General features: G+C 31.3%; 1 protein-coding gene across 1 annotated transcript; it reads right to left on the reverse strand.

Annotated features, from left to right (window-relative positions):
- Window positions 1–281: 281 nt before the first annotated feature.
- Window positions 282–2544, reverse strand: LOC134722730 (GTP-binding protein GEM-like). Its single transcript, XM_063586352.1, has 4 exons — window positions 2031–2544; window positions 1529–1611; window positions 916–1093; window positions 282–547 (listed from the first exon to the last, which is right to left on the reverse strand). The coding sequence occupies exons 1-4, from the start codon at window positions 2542–2544 to the stop codon at window positions 282–284; spliced, it is 1041 nt and encodes a 346-aa protein (XP_063442422.1).
- Window positions 2545–17501: the final 14957 nt, after the last annotated feature.

A 17501-nucleotide genomic window follows, 5' to 3' on the forward strand; every position in this document is an offset into this window, starting at 1 on the left:
GTGAGATGAAATAAGGAAAATAAATATTGCGAGTCACGTTCAAGTTAACACAAATGAGGGTGAAATACCTGACCAACAAATATCTATAAAAATAGATCGCACAAAGAAGGCACTTCTATGTAACTTTTTTAGCTTGTTTCATATTTTTTTACTACAAATCTCAAAACATAATATTCTCAAACTTATTTGCATCCTAATTCAAAATTGATGATTTAATTATATGTTTCTTTTAACAATGCTGCTTAATTAAAATAACGATATATACATTTTGATAACACAAATCATAGGTCAAATAGATTTTCACATTGTGAAAACGGTTTTGATGAACGTCTTAAGATTTTACTGAACAGTCTTTTTGCTCCTTTAAAAAGAGAATGCCTTTTTCCTGAGCCTTGTGTCAAAGTAGCTGCTTTTTGAATTGCGTCTGGATTCAGCTTCAGTTTTATTTGTTTTAACAATCCAACTAGTAGCTCGTCAACTTTGTGGTTTAACACAGCTGATGTTTCGATGTATTTACATTCAAATTCTTCTGCTAGCTCACGTGCTTCTAAAAAGAAAATAAGTATTAGACTTTATGTTAATATTGTAGAAAAAATAGTCTATCGTCTTTATTGCATGTTATTTATGAATGCCCATTATGTTCAATTAGTCGATATTTACTGATTTAAAATATGCATATTTGTTTGAAAGTATTATTGACCTTTAAAAAAATTAAACTATAGTGGAGATAACTCATGTTATTATGATAAACAAAACATAGTCAGTGCTAGATGTCTTTAGATGATTGTTTTGGCTCATTTTCTTTCTTTTTTTCAAATACTCGGCTTTAAGCCATCTTATGAAGGAACATCCGTAGAGCGTCGAACTTATGAAATTTATAACGTTTTATTTTTCATTGTTTTAATGACATCTTACCTTCTTTGGTGACCTGTCGTTTCCTGACTAAATCTATCTTATTGGCCACTAATATTATTGGTCTATCACTATCAATTTCATTCCGTAGATATTGTAGAAAACCCTCTGCTAGTAAGAAAGAATCGCTATCGTGGACGGAAAACACAACAACATAGGCATCTGCTGGTAAATCATCATCCTAAATCGAATAATTCACAAATATAAGTTTCAACATTTTGGTTTTGATGAAATTAAAGTTTTTCACTGAATAAATTGTCTTTCTTTAAATTCGTACATGTTTTGAGGGTTTAACCCAGTTTTTTTTATATCGGTTTTGATATAATTGAAAAATAAAGACTGAAAATATCGCTTTTATGTGTTTTTTAAGACACTTAAAGTGAACGTCATATTACATGTATTATATATAACGCAATAAAGTGTTGTGAATTTCTTAAAGTTCATGAAAAAGAATCACTTTCGTGCTAGTTTCTAGAACATAATTCTTTTGTCATTCGATCAGTAAATATTGATATATTCCTGTAATTATAAACATTACAGAAAGTCACGGTTAATCGGAAATGAAAATAAAAAACACAAATAAAAATGAAAAACAAAATATTAGCAATATACTTACATCAGTGGATAGAAAATTTATAAATTCAATTGTTGATTCCTCATTGTTGACAACAACGGTCAGTTTTCTCTCGTCAAACTCATCTACAAATGAAATATAAAATTGTAAGACGAGGGGAGATTATATGTTGTTACTTTCAATGATGTGTTTGTACAATGTGCTGTCATTTGAGATTGAGTAATTTCTTCGTCACTTTTGAAGATTCAGGATGATTGAAAATATTGACGCATTGCATTGAAATATGTCTTTTAGTGACGATTCTGATTTTTTATTGATGGCTTTCAAAATATTTGTTATATGTTGCTGTCTCGTTGGCATCTCTTCCATATTTCCTTTTTATTCGTAGTTATGTGCTCTACATATAATGTAAATTTTTTCTAATGCTATTGACAACTCAGTTTTCTTTTTAAATATTTAAACTAAAGTACAGCTATAGATGTTGATTTAAAAAAAAGGTTCGTTGATACTTTGTTTTCTGATTTTAGTAAATAAAATCACTTACCAATATTTGATTCATTAGGCGACATGTACTCTGAGCTCATAAATCGGTTCTCTAAAGCTGTTTTACCGACACCTTGAGCTCCCATAATTGGTACCCTGTAGTATCCAGTTGAACAAGATGATGCACAACTCCAAGAAGACGAGTTCGAACTTGCGTTAGAAGCATTACTTGTTAGTCTTGATCTATAGCTAGATGACACTGACGAACCACTGCTCTGTCTACGACGGAATGGAAGACTGTCATTTAAAAGTTCATCTGATGTCATTTCAAAAGACCGTCTTTTAAAATGCTGTGTTGTGCCATTCACATGTAAGTCATTAGAATATCTTGGTAATGTGTCCATAGGAAGATTAAAACTTATATTCCGCAAATCTTTGTTTATATCATCATATGCATGCTTCTTCTTTTTCTTTAAAGAAGTTGTATGAGAATCCGGTTCCGATAGTCGTTCATTCCTTACAACTGATGATAACTCTCCCGAGTAGACACATCTAGTTGTATCGATAAAATGCATGCCGTTGTTATCTCGCTTCTCTATATATATATCTTTTATCATAACTTAACACAATTAAAATGTTGCACTATAGCAAAGTTTCCAAACAATCAAAAGGACTTTTTATTTGACAATAATAAACAAACCTTCTTCAATGACATACAAAACACTGATGTTCACGATTTCGAATATCATGCGATATTTATACTTTTTCATTGAGAAGGTTAAGTGAGCACGTGATCTTACGTTCTTAAAGATGTTCATGTCAGTCATCGATTGGTTAATCGGATTTCTTTCTTAATAAACTGATTCCATGCAGCATAGAGTATATTGAGTTGAATAATATATGATGATCTGTTTGGATGACGAAATAAGAACAAATGTTAACGCCATGTAATATAAAGAAATATATTTTTATGTATAGCTTTGTTTAACATAGGTGGTGTCAGAATAAAATGATATATGAAATAAATCGATTGTGTATCGAATTTCATAATGTTTTATTCATTCTAAACATGCAAATGGTTATCAAAAAAATATAGAATCAATAAAATAAGGCAAACGTATAGTAATTCACAACAAACTATTAAATGAAAAAAGATTGAAATAACAAGTGACACTGAAAAAAATCATGTTGCATTAGTTTGTGTGTGTAAGTTTACGGGTACATAAAACTGTCAAACCTGAATGTTTCCTTTTTTTATTCTCTTTTTTTTTTTGGAATGTTTTTTTTTATTTGATTGACATTATAGCTGTTGTCAATTTTGCGGAAAACCACAAAGTCTTTCTAGTGTAGTCATGTACAAGGAAAAAAATGAGTTGCAGAGTTTTTTTTAGTCTCTGTTAGATCGTTTTACATTTGTGTCAGAGAAAAGGCGTCTAAGATGGATCAGCGGTATATGATATCTTAGATAGAATTTTCCTATACTATCCCGATTTAACTACTGTTTATTTTCAAACATATGAAAAACAATTGCAGGTCACCGTGCTATTATTCAAGCTTAATACCAGCAAAATTGCCAAAATTTACTTAGAATATTGATGAAAAAACACATTTTTGTGCATGAAGCGATCCATGAGATAGATTTTTGAGATAAAATTCAACTTTTGATCTTGAGTGCTGTACAACTTTTTACTTTTTATCACTTTCGATCTTTTATATCTGGGCGTCACTGGTGAGTCTGGTGTGGACGAGGCGCGTTTTTGGCGTATTGAATTTAAACCTGATGTTTTTTGTTATCTATTAATCATGTGTTTCTTTGTCTACATGTAATACGTTCTCCTATTTATTTGTATTGTATTTCTTTAATATTATGTTGTCATTTCAATGTTATATTTAACATTGCAATTAAAGTGCGAGGTTTGGCATGCCACAAAACCAGCTTCAACCCACCATTTTTTTGTCTTGTACCAAGTCAGGAATATGGCCATTGTTATAATATTGTTCGTTTCTGTGTGTGTTACATTTCAACGTTGTGTCGTTTGTTTTCTCTTATTTTTGAGTGAAATTCTCATTGCGATAAGACATTTCACGGTACTTGTCTATCCCAAATTCATGTATTTGGTTTTGATGTTTATTTGTTATTCTCGTCAAGGATGAATCTTTTAAGACCGACCATTGCAAACCAAGTAAAAAGTAAACAGGAGGAAATGTGTGACCGAAGAAAAACTTACCAAAGTGAATTTAAGGATGAACAATCAGTTGTAGTCCGTATTACCGTGACAAAAAATAAATGGACACCAGGGACGATATCAACAAAAACTGGACCTGTTTAGCGAGTTTAAGTCGATCCTACAACGATATGGAGGAGACATGCCGATCAAATTATTGATTCAAACATTTCTAGCACTGAGCAATCGATTTCAGAACAAACTACATTGGACAATCATACAAGTAGTGGACATGTCAACCCAACGGAAAATGAGCACCGTCCACAAAAACCTGAAGAACTTAAATGAAATCAACCAACAACACTAGTAAAGCGTTATCCAACCAGGGAAAGAAATTCCAACAAGTTGAAAGATTTTATATATAATTGACGCACAGTGATGTGGGCATAATAATCCCACGTGCATCAAATGAAACGTTTAGGGTTCCGTATTTTAGTGTTGTGTTAATTATATGTCAAAGTAAACGCAGTTAATGAATTAGTGACTTAGAATAGACAATACCGAACAGTATTCGCATAAGACAGTATTCATTTTATTTGCATAAGGTGCTATATGAACATTAATTAATACTCAGAAACTATTAAAGTGATGATAATGATATCAGACTTTTAAAGATAACTTGTTTCAATTTCTATTTTATTTTATATCTAGTCAAATTTAAAGTATTCATTTGAAAAAAATCTAGGGAAGAGCCTAATATCAAGTACTTAGTGTGAACGCCAATAATGTATGAACGTTGTTACTAAATAGTTGAACAATTTAAGCCATGTGAATATTTTGACTGAATTAATACCAACAAAGATGTTGAGAAAAAAGTTTCTATTTCGATAAATCAAGCACTTCTTTATGGTAACGACTGAGAAAATGTCATATTTTGGATTGGATGGTTTATGATTTACTAGTCAAAAATGATGTCAAGGTTAAAGTATAATTATTTATAACGCTTTCCATAGATCAAAGCATGTGAATATTCCTTATATTCATTTACAATAAAACAACAATATATGAAGCTGTTTCAATAATTTATTTGTTAAGGTCGGCTTGAATTCATGAATTGTAAGGAATAAATAAGGGGAATTATTCAGTAAACGTTTAAAAATAAGTCAGTGTAAAATTTATATAAAACATGTGTCTCATACTTTTTAAAATGAAGTGAAAGTGAAACAATTTTATTTTCTCAGTAAACAAAGTAAAAATATATGCTAACTTTAAATCCTTTTGACTTTCTAGAGTACATGTAACGGCATCATCGATATCTGAAGTGGTTACGTGTCAACAATCGCAGTAAACCTTGTGTGAATATATAGAAAAGATCTAACTGTTTAATCAGATTATTTAAAGCAAGAAAACAGCACTTTGCACTTTGGTTTGTTTTTAGCATTACCATGACGTTTAAAAGATCAGACATTGAATCCCGAAATGTAGACATTTTTCGATCAGTATAATTGTATGGTTGATGTTGTAACTCTAAATGAAGGTATTTTCTTTCTAAACAAGAATACTCATGTCAATAAACGTAAGGCAGGTTGTATACATATTATATATTTCAATTCCCATCAATTGATATGATGTTCTGAAAGATATTGAAATTTTACGTTTTGATATTGTTATTGTCTTTTATAAACCTTTGATATCTTTCCCTACACGTTCGTTTTTTTACTGATAAACGATATTCATATTGAAACCAACGATGTCCCTTTATTGTCGACTTGTTACTTTCATTATATGACATTTGCTTCATTTTTAATTTTTTTTCAAAATACAAGTATAAGTATTTTCTACCACAGGAATAGATGTTTTAAAGAAACATACGCCAATCAAGAATCTAATTAATAGTAATCATAGGTACCAGGATTATAATTAAGGTTGTCTTTTCCCTGAAAGTAGAAACACTAAGATACAGACAATGAACAAAACCTTGTTACCTCTACTGACGAGGCAATAAAATATTCAATGTCAAAATATGCATTGACAAGTAGTTGTTAGAATTAAAAATGATACCAAGCTAATATGTCTTCCCCAGGCACGCATTGTGTCTACTAAAGATTTATCAGTGGCACTCAAATTGTTACAAAAAATCTTAAATCTAAAACATTCCTTTGTGACCAATGTGTTATCGGAATTTGTTGAAAAGTTATGATTAGAAATTATCTATACTTATATCGTTAAGACGTCACAATTTAACGTGAAACCTGAAATAACAAGTTTTTAAATAAATATTCACTTTGTACTTGTTTTCTACCTGGAATTGTATTTTGGGCTTTGCTGAAGATGTTAATTTTAACAAAAACAATATATTGATGTCAGAGTAATATTTCTAGACTAATCTGGATTTGTCTTGATTCACCTACCTTATGAACATTTTACTGTTTAGTGCATCCAAACAAAAACATTTTGCATACGTTAAATGTGAAAATAAAGTGTAACGTTGAATGTCGGAGGTATTTGGAGAAAAATAGGATTTTGCTAAATATGAAAACATGTTTTCTGGTAAAGGTGAATGCATATCATTGATTTATTATTAGTTAATTATGACCTAACACAGAGACACCTGTAGGTATGAAACTGTTGACGGTTGACATATCAATTGGGTGGGTTTTTTTTTCAGATACGGAACATATGACGTATTTTATTTTAGATTACCTATGTATTACTGGTAAACTATTTAGCCAGGGATTTCGGTACCACAAATTACCTAAAACCTTTACTTAATTTTTCCATAGATTTGGTTTTGAAGTTTGTTTGTACCTGAAGAAAACAAGGATAAAACAACGCAACAATAATACAATTTGTTAAAAAAAAATATGCAAAATAGTAAAAAATTGTACAGGAAAAGGAAAAGTGACAGAAATAGATACCTTTGTGCGAAAATTCAACAGCAAAGTTCGTGAGTCCTTCATATGAAATTCATAATATTAATCAAAATCCTGAAGGGAAACCATTATGTTTATTCAAACGCATATGATTAATTGCCTTTTAAGTCCCAGAATTCTTTATTAGTTTGATTTCGTAATTCTACCAAATAGTTTGATTTCACATTAAAACAAAACAAGTCTGTCAATCTAAATTCTTATATTGAACTCATGTATTTGCTGGGTAATCCTTAAATCATAATCGTAAATCAAAGAGGAATTCCTTCGATAAAGATGACAATAATAAAATTAACGGTACCAATTGTCTTGCACCAGATGCAAATATGACACGATGATCGATCTTTCACTTGATAAAAGTATATTCTTTTTTTCACGATTTTGCAAAACTTTCTGTCCTATTTTACCGATCATTAAACTGTGAGATTCTGCTTAATAAATTCGTTTATAGCCACGCCTTACATTTTAGTAATAATGTATATGCAAACAAGGTGAACATATTTCACTAAAAAAACTCACTCATGAAGATATAAAAGCGTGTTATCATTGTTCAGTTATATAAAAAAAACATTCTCATTTCCACCATGGAGGATATAGATTTGTTACAGTGGGGCCCGATTTTAATTACGCAAAGTTCGAATTCTGAAGTAAGTGATAAAAGGGAAAGCGATATTCTAAGTAATTTCAATTTAAAACAAAGCGATGATGATTTTGAAAATATCCATTATCAATTTATACATGGTTAATCACACAGCAAAATTCCTCCAAAAGATACAGAGTCAGAACAAGAAAATTCAAGTCAAAAAATATAAATGGGGTTATAATGTGTTCATTAAAACTCGGCAAGCCAAGCGCCTTTTACGTCCAATATCAGAAAATTTAGGGAATCCTCCGAATTGTTTGCAAAGGTATTTGTTACGCATGGACAACAAAACAATGTCCACTTCGTGATAATGATTCATTCCCGAGGCAAAAATAATAAATGGAGGTAAAAATTCGTTCAAAAGTATTTATGATCTGTTTTTCTTAATACGGAAATATGTTCATTATCAAAAGTCATCTAGTATAAACTTCTTAACGGATCCCAAATTTCTTCCGCCTAGACGAGTGTTAGATGCTGTAATGAAAAAACGGGCAACTAAATGTTACGGTGCAAACACGAGTAAGCAGGCTGATGTGATATCGGTATATGAAGAAAGGGCATTATATGGTAAGGATATTCAAGGCGTGGCTTATCTCCAACATCTTTTAAAGACGTTGTTTTTTGTGGGCATTTGAAAACCCAGAAAATAGAAATAAATATATTGTTACAGTATATGAAAAATTCAATTCACTTTGGTTAGTCCAAGGTAACTTTCTTAAATAGGGCGGAGTACATAATTTTAACGCGTTAGAGCTATTTATCATTTAGTTTAAAGATTTCGTTGGCTTGATTGCTTTTTTTGTATAAATATGTACAGGCAGGAGCCACACTCATCTATTGATATCAATTTTAGTCAAAATTCTAGAGCAAACGTTTATATAAACAAAACAAGCAAGCCTACCAAACCTTTTAACTACATGAAATAGGATAATACACCTAATGCAGTTTATTTTTCAATACTTACAAAAAGAAACTTGACAAATGGTATTCTTAAAACGTGAAAATGACAATAGAGGAGGGACAAAAGATACATGTCACAGGGACATTCAAAATTATAGATCGAAAATAAACTGACAACGCCAAAGGTATCCATCTCCCCAAATTTTAAATACGAATCCCTCTCTGGGTCGTTTTCTTCATAACGGTAATGAAAATTTAATCTTGTTAAGAATGTACGGTACAAACAATGTAAAGAAAACAAACACAGACAGCAGAAAATCGGTGCAATGTTGTGTTATGTTATTACCTATTCTACTATAACTTCGATTTAATTTTCGGGAATTAAAGTCCTCTCTGAGTTTGCTCATGCGCATACATTTTTAAGGTCACATTATATTTCGCTAAAGAAACGGACAACGACCCTATGTGGGGTCATGTAACGAAGTCAATGTTTGTAAAAGTTTAAGATTTATTAATCTGATCAAACAATAGAAGCTTATACCGTTGTCATAGAGGTTGAATGATGTTATTGACCAAAGCTTGTTTTAAGTTTTAAGGCAATCTTTTGAAAGCAAAAGGTGTATGAATTTTATCATTCAAAATCAGCATACCAAATACACACAAAAGAGTGCGTTTCCTTGTATCTACAAAGACCTCATATATTTGTTTATATTTGTTGATGGTTTTATTTATTGATCTTCATGGTGTTAAAACTACAGTGCATACATACATTTTCACAATACATAAGTGAATGACATGATATCTATGGCATTGTTATACTATTGATATTTTCCGATAAGACGTATTAAAAATTTACCAGTAAAGGATACTTTGGAATACATAAAATACATATGATCATATCAAAAATAAATTTAATTAGATAACCTCCATTGTTAATGTTTTCGTATAATTCTCAAATCGAGTATATGCTTATAATATTTACATTATTAAGTGTTAGGCAAAATTCGTCCTGGTAGATTACATTGCAAATTATCTACATGTCGTCTGTCTTTATAAAGAGGAAGATCATAAAGAGGTCACTACAAAAGACTATAATTTGAAAAGTATTAACATAATAATTGACAAAACACTACACACAATTTATGATTACACATCAAGAACCTTACCAGCACAAACTAAGGTAATCAAAAGAAATAAAAACAAAGATAAATGAGTTGTATCGACGGACTAACCGCCTCCTGCTCAAAATGCAACACTCGCCCTACAATTTTGTACTTAGGCAAAACGTCACAATTGTGAATAGGACACACTAAATAAAATATGTCATTCAGTTGACGTTGAGACACCATACATTGAATCGGTCAACCAATCCATGATGATCACAGAATTGAAATTGAATTAGATTAATCGACCATTTTACAATTGTTTAGGAAAAAATTTCTTGCTTTAATTTCAGAATTATTTTAATAGCACTAGTCCAAAACGTATTAACATGATTAAAAGGACATTTATTTTATCCTTAATAACAAAACAGAGTTAATACCAACGAAGAAATTTTCAATCTCAGTGTGTTTGTCAAAACGTTCGACTCTTAGTGTTCCTTTTAGACATTGACAAAAGTTTCAAAGAACTATAAATGTTGCTCCGTTTGTTATTGTGGATTTTTGTCAAGAAATATATGTGAAACACAGTATCTTAACCTTTACTTATATGGTTTTCACCGTTGAATGGCTGTCACACTTGTAAATATCAAACATTTATAATTCGTTTCAATTAAGAAAGGGTTTTAAAATTTGTAATTTTATTCAAGCGTTGTTATAACTGTTCAAAGTGATACCCTTTAAAAGCTATATTTTTCTATTTGTGTTTATACATTACGAGTATTGATCAGAAATGCATTCTAATACATGTGATCCTCTGAGCAAAGACATTGCAGTTACTATCTTTGAAATCTTATATGATCTCTAACTAGATCTAACAAGAATCACTGTATCAAAACAAAAAAGAAATTAAACAGCTGTATCTTAGAAACCACAAAGTGCAAATGCTAAAATAGACTGTATGAATTGAATGCTGTTGTATTGTCTGTTCACATGAAAATGTATTGAAACTCCTACCATCTCCGCTCTTTAGGCGGTTTTGTCTTAAATATAGTTCGATGAAATAAAAGACTTCTTAAAGATCTTTTTTCATTCTTGTAATAATTTACGTCATTCTAATGCATACGTTTTTTACACAGTACATCATCGGAAACAAAGAAAAAATCAATATTTAGATTAAAGATGAATGAGTAGAACAACCCTTTATCTTTCTTTAGCAAAAATATTAAACATTTAACGGACATATAAAGCATTTCTATATCTTTTATTAAAATTATTAATGCGCAGCTGTGCGTTATATCATTATGTTAGTATTATATGTTTTTTTGCACAAAACACATGTTGAGAGTGAACGACGATAATGTCACAGTCTGAAAAAAACAAGCAAACTACTCTTAACTCCTATTATTGTAAATCTGAATATGTCTTTTGATTTTTCAATTTGATTATGAACTTTCCGTTTTGAATTTCAGTATTTTTGTGATTTGACTTTTTTTCTACAGTTAACCTGATTTGCATACATGTTGCGTTACCATAGATTGATTTAAACCTTGACTAAATTCTTTCAAAGATTCACCGATTCAGTTTAAAAGTTTTGAAGTATGTATCTAGAATTCATATAAAAAACGAGATATCACTTACTAAATTGCAAGGTATTATATTTTGAAAAGCACGTTAGTTTTTGTATTTGGTGGCATTTGATGTTAATGGTAGGTTTTTTTTCATATAATTTTCTATCATCAGCAGATGATAGACCCACGGCAGCCCTCGATGGGTCGGCTACGTACGCACCGCGGTAGAGACCCGCTTGAGACCCGCGGTAGTCCTCGATGGGTTGCCTGTTGAAAAGCTTGACATATTGTAGAGACGCACTTATTTGGCAAATAAGACTTACACAATGCTTTATTAAAGGCAAACAAGACATATACACCACTGTGGTTGCAACTGGCAAAGCAGGATACTCTTAACCATCTGGAGCACCCGATATAATGCCCGGTGTTTGATTTCTTTCATTTTTCTATGTATTGTTAAGAAAACTGCTGTTTGTCTACATTGCATCTTGAAATTAGTTTGCTTTATATTGTCGGTTTTGCTTAGGTATCTTTTTTTAATGATTATCCGTTAAACTTAAGAAGCTGTATTTTATTACTTAGTTCTGCAAAAAATACTAATCTTCTGAAATATAAGATTTTAAAGCGTGTGTTTAAATTTCTGTTCAGAAAAAAATGGTAATATCAAGTAACAGTACCCCGTGTAAAACTGTTATTGTTGGCGCTAATTTCAAACTGTTAAAGCACGATAATCATTCGGCATTATCGATACACATGATAAATGTCACAGCTAAATTTGTTTATATATGATCAAATATATTGAAAAGTGACGACACCTTGTACAAACTGAGTAACGTTAGCGCTGGATTCGAACAGACAAACTACGATAATAATTAAACATTGGATGACAGATTTACTTGTTAAAGATTTTAAATACAATCGCCGGTATTCGAATTTGATATTCGCACTATATTTAACTGTGAAATTGTTGGACAATGACCAATTGTAGCATTTCTTAATGCCACTTTTTAGGGAGGAATTATGGCAAACCTTTTACACTTATCTCCTTTCTCCAAATGTTACCATACACTTTTTATCATTATTCTTTATGTATTGTCCATTACAATATGATGGCGCCCGTAACACATTCGAAAGGACTATTTTAAATTCACAACTTGGAATAAAGGGTGAAGTACACGTTTTTTTCAAAAATAACCCTCTATCAAGAAGATTCTATAGGATCGCATGCCCTTGAATATCGTAGCAACAAGGATATATATACTCCATATGCCGGCGTTTTGAGTATCTTACAATTACATCATTGTTCAATTTTTTTTTATGTTTTACCCATTTTGTATATGTTAACAGTTCTGATGCTGAGGTTAAATGGCATTGCGTGAAATGAAAGCACATTTGAAATCGGTCATATATGCTTCACAATTGCATTAACTCTTGGGAAGTGAGTGAACTTTAAATTCATATGCAGCTTACTTTGTTTGCAACAATTAAAGACAGGTCACTGACATTATGTCGAGCTAAACTGATATGTGTAAAACACGATCTTCTTTGCAAAAAAGCAACGTTGCATCCTTCTTCCTTCGATCTATGTGTTTACAATTTCGGATTTTTTATACAAAAATATGATGAACTTATAACATAAGGAAGTTGACTCTCTGTGTTAAGTTGATTCTTCGTTCAACGATCTATATCAGGACATTTTTAGATATAATTTAAAGCCGTTCGCATATGGTATTCAAAATGTTAATCTGATTATGCAGAGGACGTTTATTATGATTTCAGATTGTTGACGTTCATTTCGTGAAACAAAACTTGTCTAACAAGGATTTTGGTCAATTATGCTTATGTCTACACTTTCAACTATAAACAGTTGTCAGTTTAACAAATTCCTAGTGAATATAAAATTACAGATAACTGTTTCTATATTTGGTGTGTAGTAGATGATTTAAATATCTTCATCCTGAATATTGGTATAACTTCAGATTTCTCTCTCGATATCAATACTTATAAATTACCGAATTCGGACAACGTACGGGCAACTGGTGAATGTTGTCTATACGAAACAAACAACCATTCCAATAGACTAGTTCAATTTCTTTATCGTACATTTTAGTAAATTAAATGCATACAAAATAATAAATGTATTACTTGTATTTAGCACCACTGGGTTTTGTTAAATTAAAACTGTGTTGCACCTGGTAGTCGCTGTTTGATTTAACTAATATCGGTAATCAATGACACTCCAAAACTCTATTTGAGTAAGTGCTAACTGAACTGTCGAATCATTGAATGACGGTTGCCACATGAAGTGCAGGATTTTTCTCCCCTTCAGGAACACCTGATATCACCTCTAAATTTTGGTGGGTTTCTGGTTGCTTAGTCTTAAATTTTCTATGTTGTTTTTTTAACTATTGTGTGTCTGTTTGTCTTTTTCTTTTTTAGCCACGGCGATGTCTGTTTGTTTTTTTTATCTATGAGTTTGAAGGTTCATCTGGTATTTCTCAACACATTACCGATAAGCATGTACAATGTACAATGCATCGACAACTGGCTGTTTACTTGCTTTTAGTATTGACCTGTACCAAGCAGGAATTAAATAGTTGTTATTTGTTCATTTTTAAAATATGTTGGAGATTTCGAGATGACGAATGTAAATCCAAACCAATTGCATATACTTAACAACAATTATATTAGTGTACATGTACCAAGTCATATTGCAAAATCCTTATTATCAACAAACGAAGCGTTCATTTATATGAAATTTATTAAATTTGAACAGCATGTGTCCTTTGATACTATGAACCATATTTAAAGTATTTGGCACCGCTGGGGTTTTGTCAAATTAGCAAATATTTTCCACCTGTTTTTACTAGTATGTTTTTTTATCTATTATCTGTAATTAATGAAAAACATTAACTATATTCATGCGGGTGCTTGCAAATCTGTCCAAACATTCAAGTCATGAACCATACATGTAAAAGATAATAGTTCCTCTTAGATTTTATGTTTAACGTAAATTTGTCAAATACTTGCCAGAAAATATCAATGTGTTTTATTCTCAATCTCGTTTTACTTATTGATGATGATGAACTAAATTTGTATTTTGATTGTAGTGTGTTTGTTTTTTCTACATTTGCTATAGCAGATATCTAAGAAAAAAAGTTTAACCCCGTCGCATGTTTGAGTCTGTCATAAGTCAGCAGCCTCTGGCCTTTTTTAGTCTGGTTTGATTTTTTTTATTTTAGAGGTTTTTTTTAGGCCCCACTTACGATAGTAGAGGGGCATTATGTTTTCTGGTCTGTGGGTCCATTTGTCCGTCCGTTCGTTCGTCTGTTCGTCCGTTCGTTCGTTCGTCTCACTTCAGGTTAAAGTTTTTGGTCGAGGTTGTTTTTGAAGACGTTGAAGTCTAATCCACTTGAAACTTAATACACATGTTCCATCTGATATGATCTTTCTAATTTTAATGCCAAATTAGAGTTTTTACCCTAATTTTACGGTCCACTGAACGTAGTAAATGATAGTGCGAGTGGTGCATCCGTGTACTTGGGACACATTCTTGTTCTATATATTTCAGTGTTTAGTATAACGTTTATTATTACTGAACTAGTACATAATTTTGTTTAGGGGCCAGCTGAAGCACGACTTCGGGTAGGGGATTTTTTCGCTGTATTGTAGACCCATTGGTGGCTTCCGACTGTTTTTGGCCCTTTCGCCGGGTAGTTGTCCATTTGACACATTCCCCATTTTCATTCTCAATTGTATTGGACAATTGTTTTCCGTATGTTTTGTTTGTTGATGTAGTAGATTGTTTGATTTTGTATGATTTCATTGACTTCCTCCTTTTTCCCAATTTTATTCGGTGCTTCGGTTAATACCAAATCTTCTCACTTCACAAATTTAAGTAATTTCAAACGATCTTTATTTGAGTGCATTGCAATGACGAAACATGAAAAATTATGTATTATCAAGATGTGATATTAGAGGACAAAAACAAGTCATGTTGTTTAATTGATCTTATCAACAAATGACGCAGTCATTATTATATTAACTATCAATTTCAAAATGACATTAATGATTGCATCTGTTTATTTTCAAATTATGGAATTATGTAAATTATTTTGCACCGCTGGGGTATTGTCAAATTTAATTTATTATCCACCTGTTTGTAGCAGTATCTAATATGTGTTGGTCATGACGATTGAAAAGTTTATTTATGCCTGTGCTTGCCGAAATGTGAAAAAAATTAAGCATATTACCCACACATATAATGAATAATACTTGCTCTTAGGTGTTATATTCAACAACAATCAGGAAATTCCCTTGACAGAAGGGGTATATTGTTTCTTAATTTTTTTTTAGATTTAGTTTTTTCGTCTAAATTTGCATTTTGAATGTAACCTTCATGGTTCGCTCTAAATTAATTGACATGCGTCCTTGATTATGTAAAAGTAAATGAGTGTTCTTAAATATTTTCTAATGGTCAATCATAACAAATGACGTGATTAGAAATACCAACAGCTGCACAAACATTTCATTAAACACATAGGGTGTAAACAACCTTTATAATTTATAATAGACATAATTTAGGTTGAAATAGGTGCAGGTAACATACTGATCATGTTAGTGACTTTATAAACTGTGTTCTTTGTTCAGTATCTCCTCTACGAACCAATGCAAGAGGTGTATGTAGTTTGTTCTTTTTTCCGGCACATTCCATCTAAAATTATAGCAAATACGTGAAGGCTCTACGCTTACTAAAACGAGTATTCACGCCACTCCTTATGCATGTTATGTCCTTGGTGAAAATTTGTCTTAATAACAATCCTTCAACGACTCCTTCTTTTCATATTATATATACACAATGTTTTTATATGTATCTATCTATCAACTAAATTAGTGTTGTCCTTGACAATTGAGATCATTATCCATATATAAACCATTCTTAGTTTACAAGGCAACAATAAATGTTTAACTGGAAAAAGTGTTCAAGGCTTTTGGCCCTCGAAAGTTTTTATTTTATTATTTTTATTTACATTAAACGCTCGTCTGAATCATTACTTCGTATGAATGGAAGTTATTAAAATAATATAAAGTATGATAATTTTTCAATATTTTCTATTGGAAAATATTTTAAACCGTAAGGACTTCTATTTACACCATCACTGGAGATGGAATAACAAGTAGCAATGCCCGAATTGGTGCCGAATGTTGGCAAATGTTAATTAGGTTTTTCGAGTTAAAAAAAATATGCCGAAAAACGCTGCTTAATAGCAAAATATTTGAACGTGAAAAAAAATTAACAGAAGTGATCCTGTGTCAATAGAAAGCATACCTGTTTTTGTTGTAAGAACTTATAATCGCTAATTATAAGGAAGAAAATTACAATCATTCTTTAACGTATACTTGTTTGTAAAAACTGATTACGTTTTATATCATTAATTCATATTCTATGTTCCTATTTCCTATTTAAAACTAAAGTGTCAACAATGTTGAGGAATGCAGTTTGATGAAGGTCACATTATAACTTTTAAGACATCTGACCAAACAGTAAACTAAAGGACATAATTATAAGAAATTGTAACACTGGATCTTTGAGGATAATATATAAGTTCGAAAACGAAGGCTATGTGGTGTTATATTATTGATCATGCAGCTGAATATAATATGCATTCGAGTGGAAAGGGTGGCTTGTTTTAGTTTATTTTAGTTTAAACTTATTTATTCATAGTGAATTGGGAAACAAGTTATTGCAAGTTATATTATTTCCTGTCCAACTAGCAGGTGCGAATGCTGCCTTGTAGCGGCATTATTCTGCCCTTTTTGCAAGGGTGTCTTATACGTTCTACAGATGTGAGTATCTCTTGATAATGGTCAGCCATTTATTGCCCCCTTCCGACGGACTGTTGACGTTTCTCCATGCCATACTTTCAAATGGTGTCAAGGTTTTAGCCGAAAACTCAGTTCCTGAAATTTCCTCTCCTTTGGTGACCCTTTGTTCAAGGAGATAAATCTTCAAATTAGTTCTATGTTTTTAAAAGTTTCATCAATGCATTTTAAGCATTTGCGTTCAAATTGAAATAAATAATTAATATCCGTATAGGCGACAATGATAGCTTTTTTTTAGATACCGACTTTATAAAGTTGTTTTTGTTAACGAAACCGTGCTAGAATTACAGAAAAGTTATTCGGACAGTATTTTTTGGTCTAAAAATATAGGTTCGCGTTG

The sequence above is a fragment of the Mytilus trossulus genome, chromosome 6 (assembly GCF_036588685.1).
Source record: "Mytilus trossulus isolate FHL-02 chromosome 6, PNRI_Mtr1.1.1.hap1, whole genome shotgun sequence".
NCBI lineage: Eukaryota > Metazoa > Mollusca > Bivalvia > Mytilida > Mytilidae > Mytilus > Mytilus trossulus.